This window comes from Doryrhamphus excisus, linkage group LG2, assembly GCF_037039965.1.
Source record: "Doryrhamphus excisus strain RoL-2023G ecotype Guam linkage group LG2, RoL_Dexc_Guam_v1.1, whole genome shotgun sequence".
NCBI lineage: Eukaryota > Metazoa > Chordata > Actinopteri > Syngnathiformes > Syngnathidae > Doryrhamphus > Doryrhamphus excisus.
In genome coordinates, this window is record NC_136358.1 from 29047865 (window position 1) to 29066414 (window position 18550).

Below are 18550 nucleotides of genomic sequence, written 5' to 3' on the forward strand. Positions count from 1 at the left end.
TGACACTTCCTTCATCACACAGGATCTTTGACTTACGTTGAACGTGCAGTAGTTGAACGTGTCATATAGAGGATCTTTGACTTGCGTTGTTGCAGTTGGTCCTTAAAAACAGTCGCGAGCCTGTCGTATAGAGGATCTTTGACTTGCGTTGTTGCCGTTGGTCCTTAAAAACAGTCGCGAGCCTGTCATATAGAGGATCTTTGACTTGCGTTGTTGCAGTTGGTCCTTAAAAACAGTCGCGAGCCTGTCATATAGAGGATCTTTGACTTACGTTGAACGTGCAGTAGGTCCTTAAAAACAGTCGCGAGCCTGTCATATAGAGGATCTTTGACTTGCGTTGTTGCAGTTGGTCCTTAAAAACAGTCGCGAGCCTGTCATATAGAGGATCTTTGACTTGCGTTGTTGCAGTTGGTCCTTAAAAACAGTCGCGAGCCTGTCATATAGAGGATCTTTGACTTACGTTGTTGCAGTTGGTCCTTAAAAACAGTCGCGAGCCTGTCGTATAGAGGATCTTTGACTTGCGTTGTTGCAGTTGGTCCTTAAAAACAGTCGCGAGCCTGTCATATAGAGGATCTTTGACTTGCGTTGTTGCAGTTGGTCCTTAAAAACAGTCGCGAGCCTGTCATATAGAGGATCTTTGACTTGCGTTGTTGCAGTTGGTCCTTAAAAACAGTCGCGAGCCTGTCGTATAGAGGATCTTTGACTTGCGTTGTTGCAGTTGGTCCTTAAAAACAGTCGCGAGCCTGTCATATAGAGGATCTTTGACTTGCGTTGTTGCAGTTGGTCCTTAAAAACAGTCGCGAGCCTGTCATATAGAGGATCTTTGACTTGCGTTGTTGCAGTTGGTCCTTAAAAACAGTCGCGAGCCTGTCATATAGAGGATCTTTGACTTGCGTTGTTGCAGTTGGTCCTTAAAAACAGTTGCGAGCCTGTCATATAGAGGATCTTTGACTTGTGTTTTTGCAGTTACATAAAAAGAGCAGACCGCGCCAATCATTTGAAGGATGTTTGACTTGTTATTGTTGTGGGTGGGCGTACCCCCGGGGGTACATCAATTGCCGTAGGGGGTATGTGTATGAAAAAAAAGGAAAGCAATTAGCTCTGAATACTCAAAATTATGAGCACGCCTGAACGCCTCGCAGTGTGAGGAGACCGCAGCAGGAAGGGGGGAATAAGAACGGGTTAGTTCTTTTAGGAGACCATGGACAGATTCCAGCCAGATCATTTACACTTCATACTCAACAAGTGGGATCCCTTGCTGGGACGTGGCGGGAGATTCACCCGGAAATTAGGTTTGTATTTACGATACTAATAAGAACGGGGTAGTGGTTCTTTTAGGACACCATGGAAAGATTCCAGCCAGATCATTTACACTTCATACTCAACAAGCGGGATCAAAACTAGCAACCTGCTGTCAGTGCTGCTCTGTTCATGGCTTCAGGTCAAATGTCAGTCCACGAGCATGATCATATGTTACGGTATATTTCCCATTCAGCTAAACGGGTCACGGGTCTGCAAAGGGCCATAACTGCTGATATAGAGGATCTTTGATTTGACAAGCATTTCTGCAGTGGAAAAACAGCAGCTTCCCAGTAGGTTGCCCAAAAGAGCAGAGTGCTTTAAAACAAGTGTGTGACTGTCATTTATAGAGGATCTTTACTGGTGCTTTTGCAGTTCGTCCTCAAAAAGAGCAGAGCTCTCTTATCTTCTAAAGGATCTTTGCTAGGACTACCATAGTATCGTTAACATATACAGTATACTAGTTTGTATGGTTATGATGGCAAGTGTGTCCCTGACAATCATCGACTGCTTTATTAGTTTTTGTTTACGGCTCATCGGCGCGTCCGTATCCGCTCGCCATTGTTGTCCTCGCGCTCGCCGCTTTGTATTCCCCTTGACTGACATGTTTGTCTTTCTCCTTCCTGTGCGAGATCCATCAGCCGAGTGTGGATGGAGCATCGCACGTGTAGCCATCAGTATTCTCCCAACGCAAACGCCGCCTCGGGCGTGTTTCCCTCCGCCGTGCCACAGCCTCTAAACCGCCAAAACTCACTGCGAACACTCCTATCATAAAGCGTCTCCCCCGCCTCCCCCCCCCCCCTCCTCCTCTTCATGTCTTAGCCCCGAGATGAAACGCGGTGACAAGGATTTTGGACTGCAGCCTTGGACGGGACGCGTGCACGGAGGGGCTTCTGATGGGCGGCCATTTTGCACCGTCGCCAACATTTTTCCTTGCCGTTGGAATTAAACGTTTAAAAGTGCTTTAAGTTAGCCCGACTGGGAATACGATGTCAGTGTTGGTTCCTGTTTATGTTCCCTTTTTAGTTTACTTTCTCCTTGGATGCTCTTATTTTTGTATTCACTTCCTGTCTTGCCTTGTTTCCTGTCTCCCACACCTGTTTCTAATTTCACTCCTTCTATTTAGTTCAGGTGTGGGCTCCTTCCTTCGTTGGTTCGTTGTCGTATGTTTGCTTTGTTTGGCCAGTTTGTTCTGCTTATCTGCAATTTTTATTAAAAGAAATACTTTTTATCTGCACTTTGGTTCTCTGCATCTTGGGGTCGCAACGCAACGACATTCCCGACCAACGTGACAGACAACATGGGAAACTCATTCAAGAGCTGCTCCCAGTTTTAAGTTCTTCAATCTTAAATATGATAAATATCGCTTTTCTCCAAGACCGAGGTGATTCAACTTCTACTCAAAATACAAAACCTTCAACCTGAGAGTATTTGTCATTACAGGCCGGTGTCTAACCTCACATTTATTTTGAAAATCCATGAAACAAATTGTAGCACACAGCTAAATGACGCATGGAGATCAATTTAAGTCAACGTCTTCAGTCTGGTTTCAGGTTGAACCGCTTTAGTGAATCAGCCTTTGCTAAGGGACACATCTTCTTTTCTCTACGGATCGTGACGCTTCCTGAATATTATTATTATTATTATTATTATTATTATTACTAGATCTCCATGTTGCCTTCGATACCCTTGATCACGCTATCCTACCAGAATGCCTTCAAATGCATACTGGTGCTACTGGTCTGGTACAATGTTGATTCAGATCTAATCGCCTGGATCGGACGCATGGTGTAGTTTGTAAGGATGTGACCTCTCAGTATTGTAGCGTCACTTGTGGGGTTCCACAAGGATCAGCGCTTGGTCCTCTTTTGTTCAATATTCACATGCTGCCGCTCGGCGACATCATTCGCAAACATAAGATTAGCTTTCACTGTTATGCCGACGACACTCAGCTGCATGCAGAGGTGGTTGTCGCTCAGGGTCATGGGTTCGATTCCCAGGGAAGTCATTCAAGCCAGAACCGCCACTGTCTCCACAGATCTGACAGGTGAAGGTCTGAACGAAAATTGTGTAAGACATTTATATGATGAGATTAGAATTTCGAGTGTAATCTATGAAAGAATAATCGTGGAAGGAAAGTCACGTAGGATAGTTCAGCTCTGCAGGAACTCGTGTGTTGTTATGTCGAATTTCCCACCTGAAGTTGCGAAGACCGAACAGAGGGACCATTAACTCCTCTACCGCATTGAAAGGAGAAAAAACAAATGTCCTTCCAGCGTCAGAGCGGTACATGTGATTCCTTAACGGGGTGGCGGAGGAGGCGCCGCCAATCCTCGCCAAGGCTGATTTGCAATGGAGGTGAGGCGCTGAGGGCCAGGCGCGCCCGAGTCGACATGGAGGGAAAATAGACTGAGCCGTGGTGCTGATGATGGTGGCGCTGAATAGGATTAGCATCTGGGGCTGGGGGGCGGGGGGGCCGGGGGGGCAGATAGCTGCTGTAGATTGTATTCAAATCAGGAAGCATCCCATTGAATCGTGACAAGAAAGGTGATTTCTCTCTTCAACTTCCTTCCTTGAAAATCCGTGTGTGTTTTGTTTTGGCACATTTTTACCTCAACCAAGCCTGAGCTTATTTTTGGTTTCTTTAATGTTCTACCTGGAACCACGAAGATTGGCAGCCCATTTCGGGACATTGGTAAAACTCAGAGTTGTTTGTGTTTTCTTTGCCTTTATAGGTAGGAAATAATGTGGGCTCACACCGGGGCCAAGTGGTCAGTATATTGGATGGACAGTCGGTAGATGGACGGTTCGAATCCCCTTCTGATTTAGCAATTAGCAGCCCCAGACAATCGCCTAAATACCCGAGTGGTTTTTGAATTTTGATTTTTCAGTATTCAGTATTTTAGCATTAGCTGCTTAAGAACAGCAGAACATATATAGAGGATCTTTGACTCGTGTTTTTACAATAGCTACTTAAGAACAGCAGAACATATATAGAGGATCTTTGACAAGCATCTGCAGTAGCTCCATAGGAGTGCTCCTGTCATATCGGGGGTATTAGAGGATCTTTGACTCGTGTTTTTACAATAGCTACTTAAGAGCAGCAGAACATATATAGAGGATCTTTGACAAGCATCTGCATGTCGGGGGTATTAGAGGATCTTTGACTAGTGTTTTTGAAGCAGGTCCTCACAAACAGTAGAGCATCTTGGTCTTATAGAGGATCTTGGACTCGTGTTTCACATGGGGAATGGTCATGATAATCGATGGATGGTGGGATATTGATTGGCGATTGCATCGTGAAATCCAGGCACTATCAGCTAGGTAGTGCTAGATTAGACTACAGACTAGACTAGACTAGACTAGACTTGTTGATTTCTTGTTCAACAACAACACACAGTTCGATTCCCGGATGCCGACGTCACACACAAGTTTGGCTTGAATTTTTGTTTAAAAGTCAAGACAGGATCTCCGCATTTCCATTTTTAGCTGGAGCTTATTAATATTTAACTCCTTTGGAAATCCAACGTGAAGCTGGGGATGCGGCGAGGCTCATCATATATGCATGCTAATATTATTATTTACATTATTTACATTGTTGACTGACACAAAAGTTTCCACTCCCCTGCACAGCGACTTTGGTGCTCTCACCGACAACCCGACATGGAGGTCTGGGTTCTTGTCTTCCAAGTCATTGAGACACAGGAGCTGCTCCTTGCCAACGTTTCCCATTACGTGGATCACCAAGGGTCAGTTGCGTAAACATCACGTTGTAGAGGTCATGTGACAGATTGGAATATAGAATATTGGAATATTGATTGGAATGACAGGAGCCTATGATGCTTTCCCTTGTTTTCTGACCTACAAATGTAGTTAGAATGTTTTCTAGAATGTATTCTGGTGTTAAACCTGGCGTTGAACTACAGATGTCAGCAGAGTGGGCGTGCCTGGAGGCAGGCCCATTAAAACAGACCATTTGGGAATTCCAAGTAAATACAGCTGGATTCTGGAAGATCTAGAAAGCTTTGTGTTATTTGGTTATTGTGTGCAGCTGCTCTACAGGAGTCCACAACTCAATACAAAGGGTCGGAAATGAGCATAAAAGGTCCTCTTTAAGTGAATTGATATCCTACATACCTTTGATCTTGGCCTGAAGCTCCCATCCATGAGGTTGGAAGAACGTTGGACTTGACATTCAACGCTGTGGTACGACTCCAGGTGTCCAACAATTGAAGAGACAAAGTAAAGTACCGACAGGAAGTACATCATACGATATGAAAAAGACATTTTCAATGGACGTCTCCAAGGGCTCATGTAACCGAGCGCAGATTTTACCGTGCTTACTTCTGGGAATCGTTGCATCCCTACTGAGGATGGGCGGCATATCTGGAAAACCATGGATGAAAGGAGCGTGCCGACTGACAACTGTCGTTTGTTTACACGCTTCAGGCGGCTTGATGAGATCGTCTGCAAATATGGGAGCCCATTTTTGTAGAGCTGCTGGAAATGTGAATTGGAGACAAATAAACTATCTATCTATTGTATATGGATCTAGTATGTGTACATGTATGTACTACGTCGCGGAATTAACACCCCTGCCAAGCATATTTTTACGTGCCATGATCACGGGTATGATTCCCTGTCCACCCACTGACATCACAAGTCTTCAGGAGCTTCTACGACCATGGGAAGCGTCAAGCGTCACTCCCATCAAGATCTACCATAAACGCGTTCAACTAAAATTTAAGCATTACCATAAAAACTTTGGGAACCACTGAACTACACTAAAAACTACAGTATTTAGTTTCCTGTGTAAATGGCGAAGGTAAGCGACGCCAGATGGTTGATATCGATATCAGTGCATCACCATGGCCAAAGTTCATCGTCTGTGATGCTAACGCCGTTTTATCATTTGAAATACTGGAGTACTTCATTGGATTAGCCATTAGCCAGAGTATAGAAAGAAAATACTGTACTTTGTATAGAAGTATATCCACAGTAAAAAGTCAAAAAAATTATTATCGAAATGAATATCAAGGTAACGCGTCTTGGCTGCGGTGAAGCGTAGTTGCGTCACGTTTTGGGCTGCACGAGTGCTGCCAGCATGGGGGGGCTACTTGAAATAAGTCTGCTATTGTTAATAAGTTATGTATCGGGTTCAACTTGTGAATTTTGTAATAATTCCATGAATTATAAAGTAAAAAAAAAGCAGAAGAGTCACCACTTTTATGTTCTGACATAAAATGGTCTCCCAACGCCACCCGACGTTGCAGAAGTCACATGGGGATGACTTTTATGCTTTTATTTACAGTTTAAATTAAAAATAAATATATATATATATTTGTATTGATTGTACTGATTATAATCCCGCAAATAGAATTAAAATGTTTATTACATGTAAATTTTATTCCGTGTCTTGTTTCTATTCAAACACAATTTTTTGCTTTTTGCTGCACAGCAACAAAACGTGGGAACATCTGCGTGTTTGCCCTTTTGTATTCATGCAAAAATCCAATAGTTTGACTTTGTTTTGTCTCTTCGCTTGTCAAACATTCAAATATTCAACGACTTTTGTTTTTCCGACAAAAATGAAAATAATGCGAATCCCATGCCTGCCTTAGAAAACATGAAGTGCTCCGCTGGATGAATATACACGCCGTTTTTATCCAATTAATAATTCAAACTATGGCCTGGGGGCTGCTTTTGGCCTGGAGCTTGTTTTTTTTACAGGCTTGTGGAATATTCTGGAATATTCTGTGGAACATTGTGAAGGAGTATTGGCGCCACATAGGAATCGAAATCGCCCAAATCCACAAAAAATGGAAAGGACAAACCAAGATGGTGGACGACTGCATTATGCTATACTTATTCCATGGATCTTTTCATGATGAACATTAGGGTGTCCTGATCAGAATTTGATGCTGATAATCCCGATAATTCATGGGTGAAATTGGCCGATATCGATACCGATCCCAAAAAACCTGAATGAAAAGCAGGTTTATCCTCTGCTGGGCCCTCCAGCCGCATCCGCTGCCTTCTGAAGCGCAAATGCAGCCGACTCCCTCGTCTGTGCCCGGAGAGGAGATACGATATCAGTGTGGTATCAGTGTGAAATCTGTACTGAGGCAGTACTCATCCCCAAATGTTGCCCCCACTTCAAGTACATCAGGTTGGGGTCGGGGGCTTTATAGCCGCTGGCTCACAGATGATCACATCGCCAGCGTCAAACTCGCCACACCCTGCCAAGTGGATGGACGGACGTTCTAAACAAAATTAAGACAGTTGGGACACTGATGAACGCTTACTTACCGCTGGCTCTTCTGACTTCCTGGGAAAATCCTGTTGACGAATTAAAATACTTCTCTTTTGCTGGTAGGGAATCAACCTCCAACCACTTGTGGCTGATAGTGACGTCTTTAGGAATTGGAAAACAAATGTGGCTTTCCCTTCCACCCAAAGAAACACAGCTTGGGGGAGGCCAGAGAGTGTATCGATACAGCCACGCCCATATAAGGAAGCCCGCTCCTCTGTGACATCACAAAGGGAGCAGTTTTACCACGCCCTCTGAAAGCCAGCGTTTTGAGCCGTCCCAAACTTCTTTCAGGGATCACTTCCAAATGCGCAAACCTCATTATCGGAAACGTCGGTATCGTTTAACACCAGAATCCGACATTCTAACGACATTTATAGGTCAGAAAAGCGGAAAAAGCCTCATAGGTCCCCTTTAATGAGCATACATTATCTGAAATACTTTCTATATAATCATGCCCTGTCATTATAAATCCTGGAATAAAAGGCGGTGAAAATGGGTATATTTCAGAAATAGCAGCAAACGGTGATTAATCATGGTTAATTAATTGGCAAACGGATGTGAATAGTCCAACCTTCTGCCCTCATCTCAGACAACCTGCATTGTAAAAACAGCCATTCGCTGGTCTTTTTCATCGTTTAATGAGAGGCACTTACAGTAGACTCGAACACAGTTTGGTGTTCCACCACAACCTCGGGAGGGGGAGGGGGTTATTCATCTCTCAAATAAAATTGGTCTCAGCACTCAATATGCCACCCAGTGGGATGCGACTTCATTTTTATTCATTTGACCCTCCTTGAATTAAAGCTAATTTTCTCAGCGCCTCGGAGCATGAAGGTTCCCGCAGCAGGACGCCGCCTTCAGACATCGTTCCCTCCCGATTGATTCAAGGATTAGATTCCAGATTGGCTCTGGAGCCGCTGGAGTCTTTTTGGAGCCCGTTGAGGTTCATGTGGTTCTGCCTCCGTCGTGGTCCCGGCAGGAAGTTCATCGTCGGTCGTAATATGAACATCAGAAGCTTGAGTGAGAGTGGATAGCTTTTCAAAATAAAACACCTACAGACAAGTTCACCGTGTACAACCAATGACAACAACAAGATAAAGATGTTTTTTTTCCTCCTTTGGTGGTGGAAGTGTATTATGTGGAAACACTTACTTTGTTTTTAGGAGAACCGTGTGTGAACACAAGCAAACAAACCGGAACTCGACCTCTCGCAGTCCAAAAAAAAAAGAAGCGACACTCTCAGCGCTTTTGCTAATCCATGAAAATATCTTTTGTTGTTGGTACAAAACTTAAATACAATTACTGAATAGCACGCGTCTTGTTAGGCCAAATAAAACACATGAAGACTGATACCGAGAAGGGGAAGGATTAAATAAGAGCAGCTTCTTCCTACTCCTTTTCCGATATGTTGTACCGTGCAAGCCTCAGTCGAACTTCCTCAGCCTGGGCCCAAGTGTCGCTGATGACCAGGGTGCCCTTCAGAGACCAACGCAGGTGAAGGAGGGAGGAAGGAAGGAAGCCAATGAGGGTCGTTTAAAGGTCGTTCGTAACGTGATGCAACGTACCGCAAGCTTTATATTCCGCCATCTTCCCGCTTCCAGGATGTACGCTACTTCCCAATTTCATTTGTTTCATTTTGGGTTCTTTTGTTTTTTGGTTGGGATAAAGTCTTTTTGGAGATGGGAGGTGTTGGTGGATGGTGGATTATGTTTGGGGGGGGCGGGTGTTGGCGGTCGAAGACTTGGTGACTACCGACGCCAACCAACGTAGGAACGCAGGACTTCATTTCCAACCGCCAACAAAGACGGGAAACTCCTCATCGGTTGGGACGTCGGATGCACAGCCGGGAGATCGCGGCCATGTTGCTTCTTCCCCCCCCGCTCCCCCCCAAAATGTGCACATTCAGCTACTTGGAGACTCTAAACGGTGCACAGGCGTGAACGTGAGCGTGTTTGTGTACGTGTCCTGTGATTGGCTGGCGAGCGGTCCATCGGGTGAGGGCGGCTTCACCCGTCAGCGTAATGCGGATAAGCGCTACACAAAGAATGAATAACTCTTAGAAAGCACGTGAGTCTTTTTGTACACTTGGTCATCTCCAGTCTCCTTTACAATAAAGTATCAGATCTTCATCCGAGTGAGATTACCAAGACAGCGGTGACTTCATCGATCCACAACAGCGTCCTGAGACGTAGAAAGGAGTCGCTTTGTCCACCTTTTGGTTACCAAGAGGATCAAGGTCCCTCAGCAAAGAGAAACGACCAAGACGAGCGAGGCGATGGACATTCGGCGAGCGTCGGCGGTGATCTGAGGCGGGGAGGCCCGTCCCGCTAACTGGTCGTCGCACTCGCCGGGGCCCTGGCAGCGGACCCTCTCGCACAGGACGCCGGTGAAGCCGGCGGAGCAGTGGCAGCGCTGGTGATGGTGGCACGTGCCGCCGTTCTGACAGCGCAGCAGGGCGTTGTCGCACACCCGGGCTGCGGACACACAAGCACAAAAGGAGAGCGTCACGGCCGGGGCGCCAGCTGCCTCCTCCGGTCTCGTCCGCGTGTGCCTCTTTGGGGAGGTCGCGTCAAGGACGTGTGGCGTGCAGCGAGACGGAAGAGACGCGGCGGCCTTTCCCGGCAGCCATTGTTGACGACAAAGACATTTTGTTCTATTTTAAGAGCAGCAAAGACACGCGGGAGAACAAATAATCCTGGCAAAACAAAGGACAAACCAAATTAACCAATGAAACCGTCCTCGTGTATGTGAAGCAGCCTGCTGTGCTGGGGGGGTTCGCCCCCCCCCATCCCCAAAATGCCAGTCCCTTTTGATATGCTAATGTGATGTTACAGCATTGTTGGAGGAAACAGATGTCATATTTGGAGCTGCTGACTGATGGATGAAAAGTACACCAGCTCATCTTCGCCGAGTCGCTTATCCGCTGTTGGCACAGGCGCAAATCCTGGAAGAGGTAATATTTACCCAGAGATTTCATTGTAATTGGATGGCTGCCTCGGCATAATCACACCATTTTTTTGCAATAAGGCGACCCCGTGTCTCAGCCTTTAAAAAAATGATATAAATGATAATAAGACAGCCCTTCTGCCAAATACTTGACTGTTTTTTTTATTATCGTGAGTATTCATTTATTTATCTGACAGAAACATTGGTGGTTTTGTGGACTACAACTAAACATAAAACTTTTACAAAACAAAAATAGCTTGTTACAGTGTCATTTAAGATTATATTATATTTATATTATATTTAATTTAATTTAATTTAATTTAATTTAATTTAATTTAATTTAATTTAATTTAATTTAATTTAATTTAATTTAATTTAATTTAGTGGACCGCTTTTCATCAATTCTCTGATGGCAACACCAGGTCCCTTAGTTATTGTAAAAAAAAAAATGTAATTTAATTTATACAATAAAAATATACAAAAAAAATTAAAATTATTGAGCCATTTTGTACTTTGCTATGTGACAAAAGAAATTAAATAAAAATACAAAATTTAAAATAAATTTTAAATTATATTAGAAAGGCAGGAAGTGAACAAATGTACCAGTGACTGTATATACGTATGTCATCATGTCATTTGCACAATTGGCTTTGACGCAGCCACCATTTTTATGGATGCTGTGGGAGATCAAAAGTGAGCAGAAAACATAAAAAGCAAAACAAATGTGATTTAAAAAAGCCCAGTATTTAGATATGAATTAGTTTAGTACCGTAATGTTCCATTGATGGGACAAAAGCCACCACAGGAAGTAAAAAGGACCAAGAAGGAAGTCTCCCAATGCTAACGTGTGAGACCATGGGATGTTATTTCATGTCTACAGGGCTCCGATAATGCTGAAAAACTTATTTGGAAGGTTTATGAATTTATTTATGAGTTTATTTATGAATAAAGATTACTACTTTGCTGAAGTTCATTAATCACAGTCAGTCCGGGAACCGATTGGCTGCCATAAACCAAGAAACGTCTTCCCACAGGAAATAAAGTCAATCTTACCAATCCATCCCAGAAACCCAAGATATCAACCAAAAGATATTTTGGAGGGAATAATTACTTAATTATAATTAATAATTACTTTTCAATGCAGAAAACAATGCAAAGTAGTAATAAATGATGAACGTATGGAACTTATTGATGCTTCAGCATCAGCATCAGCATCAGCATCAGCATCAGTATCAGCATCCGCATCCGCATCCGCATCCGCATCAGCATCAGCATCAGCATCAGCATCAGCTGCTCCTTGAGAAGAGCGACGTGTGAAAAGTTACCAAATATTTTAAGCTACGTTCACTAACAGTCCCGTTTCCATGTGTTTATTACCGACTCACAGAACAGAATTGATTTCTTGCCAAGTGTAATTGGCACAATAGGAGAAATTAGAATCAGTTTGGATCTGGTTTAGAGTCACTCATGTTCCTATTTGGGATATTTTCATCCTGGAAGTATAAGACGTTGATGCTCTTAGGGTCTATCATAAAGCATCTGTGGACCAAAAACAAATGATGCCATCATTCTACTTGGGGCGTATCGATGCTAACGTGATCATGTTCGCTCTAATCCACATTAGCCGTCCCGTGGAAAGATTTTAGTTTGGGGGGGCTATATTTAAACTAGCATCACTCCTCCTCGTTATCAACTTCATCCTGGATAAATCCCTCCACTCTTTAAGATTGAATTTGTGGATTTAAACGTTAAAACTTCAACAACAAAAAAAGAAAACTGCTCTTTTGAGTACAGCAAACGTGACACAAACGGAGTGAGAACATCCTGGCGGTCCTCTGGTGCGTCCTCTCCGGGAGACATATGTCCGCCTCACACCTCTTGATGTGTGATGTTTTAGCACTAAAACTGTTGCGACACGCCCGCCCTTGAGCAAATGCAGGGCAACAAGCGACAACGTGCGTCCGAAATGAACTTGCAGACTGACAGCCATTTTCAGACAAGAGCGCTCCATACCGACATCCTGTTTTGGGGCTTTTGCTCAACTTTCAGCAAAACTGAATATTGACTTTTAGGACTACATAAACATTGAGAGTATGTCAAGAAACTTTAGACTCTTACATCAGAAAAAAAGTTTGTTTCTAGCCTTTTGGGGTCTTTATAATTCAGCAGTAGAACACAGGGTGCTTTCAGCCAAAACATTATGACCAAAAGACCATGATGACCATGATGATTGTGACCAAAAAACTGAGAAAACGAGCTTTTTCTGCAGTGAAAAAAAATTCAGGCCAATCGGTGACTGACGTCCATTTTTGGTTTTAGTGACACCTCAATGGCGAGGGATGACGATACTTCTAAACGTCCTCCATGATGGCGCCGCTGATGCTCCCGTAAGACGCCACATCGGGAGGTCATTTCCAGATACGGGATCAGCTAACTTCATGCCGATCGGAGACGAGGCCAATGCTGCTCAATTACGTCAGATCAATATCTTTTTCCATGATGTCAGGGTGAAAGCTGAAACACTGCCCCCCCCCAACCCCCCATATCTCCCATTATCATATTAACATGAAGGCTTCGTCATTAATCACGGCTGCAGGCGCTGAGGTTCAATATAGATTGCCCCCGCAGTCGCAGCTGACAGCGGCAGTTTAGACAACGGAGCGTTCAAAGGCAGCTTTTTTTTTTTTTTGCTAATAACTTTGTCATAGAAACTGAAGTCACGCCAGGAAGTCAACTTCGTGGCTTATAAGAATAGGAGAATCGCTTTTTGATGGACCGCTTCGTCTTCCAAGCGTTGTTTGAATCTTAGTTTAACCACGACTTTAACCAGTCTTGAACTAATCATGATGTGCTATATATATCACTATATGGACACGCACTATGGTACCCATTATGGCATTGGATGCTCATCATATATAAATGAAAAATAAATAACAATATAACAATAAAAAAAGAAAATAAAAAATATATAAAAAAATATTTAAAAAACCTTAAACTATATTATGAAAGCAGGAAGTGAACAAATGTAACAGTTACTGATTGTAAAAGTACCAGATGAAGGGGTAGGATTTAATAAGCTATGGTATTTTATTCATATTCTATTGCCTTTTGTTTCTACTGTATAGTACCTACGTATATTTCCACTTATGCTGAGGCGGAATGGAGGTGGAGGGGTGGTCACATACGGTCACATGACAACATGGTGCTTAATAGTCACACAATTTGGACATGTTGACTGTGATGACTGACACTGTCTGTGTAGTGATAGTAAACATATACTGATACTAACATATACTTTTATTATACAAGCTGTACTACTTTAAGGGTATATCCAACTTTCTATGGCAGCATCCTGCGAGAAGATATAAGTCATTTCCTCAACGGACACCGGATGAAAAATAGCCTTTTGGCTCTGGCAAAGCTCATATTCCGAAAATTTGGCTTTGTTTAACACAACATTCTAACTGCATTAACTGTGATAAATGAGGGATTGTCGTGATAAATGAGGGATTCCTGTATACATCTTTCATTTCTTTCCCCCTTCCATTGTTCAGGATGCGGCCCGTGCAGGGAAAAGCTTGGACACCCCCGTACTAGAGTTTTTCGTCTTTGTGTAACCTTTGCGAGGTTTGCTTTGAAAGGAAGTCATGCGGTGCAGAACAGAACATCCGGGCCGGCGGATTAACAGGAGATCCATCTACATAATGACCGTAACCCCAAGGAAGTTCCTCTCTGCTTTCTGCTCCTTGCTCTGTTTCCTCCCTTCCCCTCATGGCACGAGCATTGTGGGTAATTAAACAAAGGGTGCGATCACAGAGGTTAGCAGGCTGCGGACGAAGCTGATGGTGCGGCGTCTCCGTCCTTGCTGCAAACAGCGGGAGTCGGTGTGTGTGTGTGTGTGTGTGTGTGTGTGTGTGTGTGTGTGTGTGCGTGCATGCATGATGAAAGCAAGGCGGGCGATGCGAACACACCACCAAGCCATGTCTGATAATCCACAATGGTGGTCAGAATGCCAATCAATTCACTGTCATGCTGAACAAAGCCTACAAGCCTACCTTGCTTACGATTCGCGACACCAAGAAATGACGCATTTGCTCGATCTGCGTGCAAAACAAAAAACGGGACAAAGCGTTACAAGTCATGTGGCTTGTCATGTGGCTTGTCATGTGAGTCATAGCAGCCAAAACATGGGGACAGCATGCAGATCCTTAGTTACTTATTTACTAGGGGTGCGCCGTCGTCACGCTCGGGTGACTCTCGGGTCATGGTTGGCTTCATTTTGGGTACGGTACAGGAAATAAATGCAAAACCTGAAGCTGAGGGATTGTGTCAACGACTAAAACGACCCTGCAAACTGCTAGCTGGTCATTGTCTAATAGATCCATCAATCAAACGACTAAATAACACGCCATGGGGCCAAAGAAAGCTGCAAGTGGCAGCAATTTGACAAAGACGAAAAACACTAGGAATTCCATCTTTCTGGGATGTACGGGAATTTCACATCAAAAATAAGTTCCATCCAGTCCTCATTTATAATAATTGTTTTTTTTCTGCATTTAAAACTATAATATATAACTATAAAATATAGTTTTGGTTCATATTTTTGTGTACCTGCAATTTTGGTTGTTTGTTTTTGTTAATTTCAGTTTTTGGAAGGACATAATAACAAAAACAATGTAGCACTATATGATAGCGTAAAGAAGGGGTGCCCAAAGTGTGGCTTGGGGGCCTGCAGCTTAATAAAGAAAACTCCAGACACCAAGAAAGCAAGAAAAACACTCAAAATATTGAAAGAAAAAGGTCAATAATGTAATATTGTTACGAAAAATAAATAATAGTAGCATGAAGTTTAAATATTAAAGGAAAAAAACATATTTTCTTTAAAAGTGTCATAATATGAGGAAAAAATACAATGAATGAAGTTGTAATTTTTTAACATAATGTTATAATATTATTGGACTAAAGTCATAAAAAATTACAAATCACATATAACAACAAAAAAAGCAAGCAAAGAGTGAAATTAATGGTAAGAATATGCTTTCCCCCAATATCCCAAAGCTGAGATACATCTGTTCTTGAATGACATACAGTATTTAACATCTTAGCATATTAGACGCAAGAACAAGCAACAACGTGGAGAGTTATGAAGCATATGAACATCATATGTTCATATGCACACCCCAAATTGCATGTGGAGTACCATACATTTGTACATTTTGGCAGGTCCGCAGTAACATTGAAAGTACTCCGCTGACAAACCCCCCATGGGGCCTGCCCCGTACCATGAGAAGCACCGCACTCGCCAAAGGCAGGGTACGCTATCTGGTGATGGTGTTGACGTGCGACTAAATGTATTTTTATGCTACCAAATATTCCGTCCAATAAAATCCAAATACATACCAGCTACACCCCTAGTACTTCCATGGATGTTGTATTTGTTGCATTGCAGAAACTGCCATTTCTGCAGTACAAGTACTTGATTTGAGTAACGTCTGCATGCAACTCGGATGAAGTCAGAGACACTTCCATGTGGTGGCTGCTCAGTCACCAGCTGTAAAAGAGTCACCTTCAGGCATCAGCATGCAGAGGGATGCATGGTGGGGGGGCCACAACCTTATAAAAGATGGCTTTTCTTCTCCGGCTTGGGGCAAATATCTGTCTGTGCCGAGAGCAAAGATTCTAGTGTGGGAGGCAGAATCCACTCCACGGCGGCAGCTGATTGGCCGGCCCAAACATGCCGGATGCTCCTACTGTCAGCTTTGCCCCCACCCTCGGCTCTCAAGCTCTTGTCGAGTTTTAGTATTTGTTCAATTTGACGTATACGGTGGAACCTCAACATCTGAACACTTCCATCTTTGTGCAATTTGCTACATTTGATATATTTAATAAAGGTTCGTTTATCCATTTCATTCTACATTTATATTTCATTGGCATTTTTCTACAAATTATTCTCTCATGAAATGTGTTTTGTGTTAATATTTCTGGGTGTTCGGAACAGATTGATTGGATTTCCATGATTGCCCTCGGGTAAAATTCTTTTGGTTTTCGATATGTCCTTAAAAAAGAAACAAAGTACCACACTACCAGAGTACGCGGCCTAAAATTACTTGTAGTGGGCCAGTGGTTGCAGAGAGGAATAATGCGACGATAACCATAGAACCACAGAACAAAACTTATTGAACTTAGAGTGATGATAAAGCCAGGAAGTCAGATGATTTGTTGGCGGTGGGAAGAGAAGTTTGCCGTTTTCATTGTTTCATTAAAATGAAATGAAATGAATAAATTTGTTTTTCAGAATAAAAGAGGATATTCATACAACAGCTCTGACTTTGTGGGGGGGTCGGGTGGGGGGGGGGGTGTCCAAAGGTTTTTCCAGCGTTGGCAACATCATAAAAAATGCAAGGAAGCAACTTTGCTGCTTTGATATTTTGAAAAAAAACTGCGTCTCAGCTTTGTGATATACTGTACATACTGAAGATGAAGAAGACTTTTTTTTTATGCTGTTGTTTTTATTTCCTGTGTCCCGTTTTTTGGGAACGCGTTAAACATCAGAAATCACAAAATTGAATTTTATATTTGTTTTTTTTAAGAATAAGAGACAGGTAATGTACACAAATCAAGGATACGTGATATCAATATATCCATCTGTCTTAATATTTTGACTTAGCTTAATTTTATTATTATTATTTTTCATGTTAAAAACAAATATGTCTTTCTTGCCAAATTTAGTGGGTGTGGCTTAAACACCAGTGCATAATTTACACAGGAAATGATGGTAATTGTTAGTGAAACACAATGTTGACATGCAAGATGGCCACAGTCATGCTGATGGATAAAATAAAAGCCCAATCAACTTACGCACGGGTCCGTGATTGCTGGGAATACCTGAGGAGGGAACAGAAGAGCAACGATTTAGTAGAACGCAGGGTTCCCGCTACATGTACCGTATTTTCTGGACTATAAGTCGCTCCGGAGTATAAGTCGTACAAAGCCAAAAATGCATAATTAGATTAAAAAAAAACATACATAAGTCGCACTGGAGTATAAGTCGCACAAGGCCAAAAATGCATAATTAGGTCGCTGCGGACAAAATACATGTCATTAAAGTCAATGTTTAATTTCTGAACGCACATGAACGTATTAAACCCTCATTGCGTTCTGCAGGCTCAGCGTATTTGTCTTGGTGCGAGGCCTGCATATTTCACGTAATGACGCAAGGCACGATGCTTGCCAGAAATAAGAATAATCCAACATTAAAATAAGTTCATTTGGCCCCCGGGGGGAGCAATATTGTTTCGTCACTGACACGTGCGACATTATTGCATTTTATGCCACTGCCAAATAAGAGCTAATATTGCTTTTGAAACGGCGAGACCTGGCTTTCATCAGTTCAGTGCAGATGCGGCCATGTGTTGGATTTTTTTAATAACGGCCTGTCAATCTGCCGGCAGGAAGCACGATGCAGCAATTGAGGTGCAAGGTGAATGCGGCAATATATTCGTGGGTTTCCAACCTGCGCCTCCGCCCCGTACGCCAACACCGGTCGGGAGATGTTCCACCACGGAGGAACAACCGCTCAGATTTTCTGACACAAAATCAGCGATCGATAAAATTGTCACACAAAAGCAGGGCGAGAGGCGACATCCATCATCTATCTGGCGCTCGCCGCGAGAGCGTCTGACTGCGAGGCTGAATCAGCGTGAACAGACGAGGAGAGGGCGAGATCTTCCACCATCTGGCCTCGCCTGCCTGTCCACCACCAGCGCATCCCTGAGTGACTCCATTAGATTTATAGAGGCAATGAGCCCCCCGCCTCCGGCTTGGGATTTGATGAATGTGACTCAACTCCCATCCAAGATTATAATGGGGATCATACAAAAGAGCACCTTCTGCTTATGAGCCAGCGCGGGAACACAAAAGTAGGCGGCATTACGCCGCGCTTGCTGGAGATAAAACATTGTCAAGTGCTGATGGGCGTTTACTCGGGAAATA

The 18550-nt window shown here is 43.2% G+C and overlaps 1 protein-coding gene across 4 annotated transcripts in view; it reads right to left on the reverse strand.

Moving 5' to 3' along the window:
• Positions 1-8211: 8211 nt before the first annotated feature.
• LOC131109953 (netrin-G1-like) overlaps positions 8212-18550 on the reverse strand; it is a 44651-nt gene continuing 34312 nt past the window's right edge. For 2 of the 4 annotated variants that reach the window (XM_078789086.1, XM_058062540.2), the window contains exons 5-7: positions 17417-17443; positions 14614-14658; positions 8212-10086 (exon numbers count right to left, since the gene is read on the reverse strand). In XM_078789086.1, the coding sequence (XP_078645212.1) occupies positions 9854-10086; positions 14614-14658; positions 17417-17443 (305 nt within the window). In that variant the 3' untranslated portion in view covers positions 8212-9853. The remainder of the gene's footprint in view (positions 10087-14613; positions 14659-17416; positions 17444-18550) is intronic. The other 2 variants (XM_078789088.1, XM_058062541.2) reach the window with 2 other exon arrangements.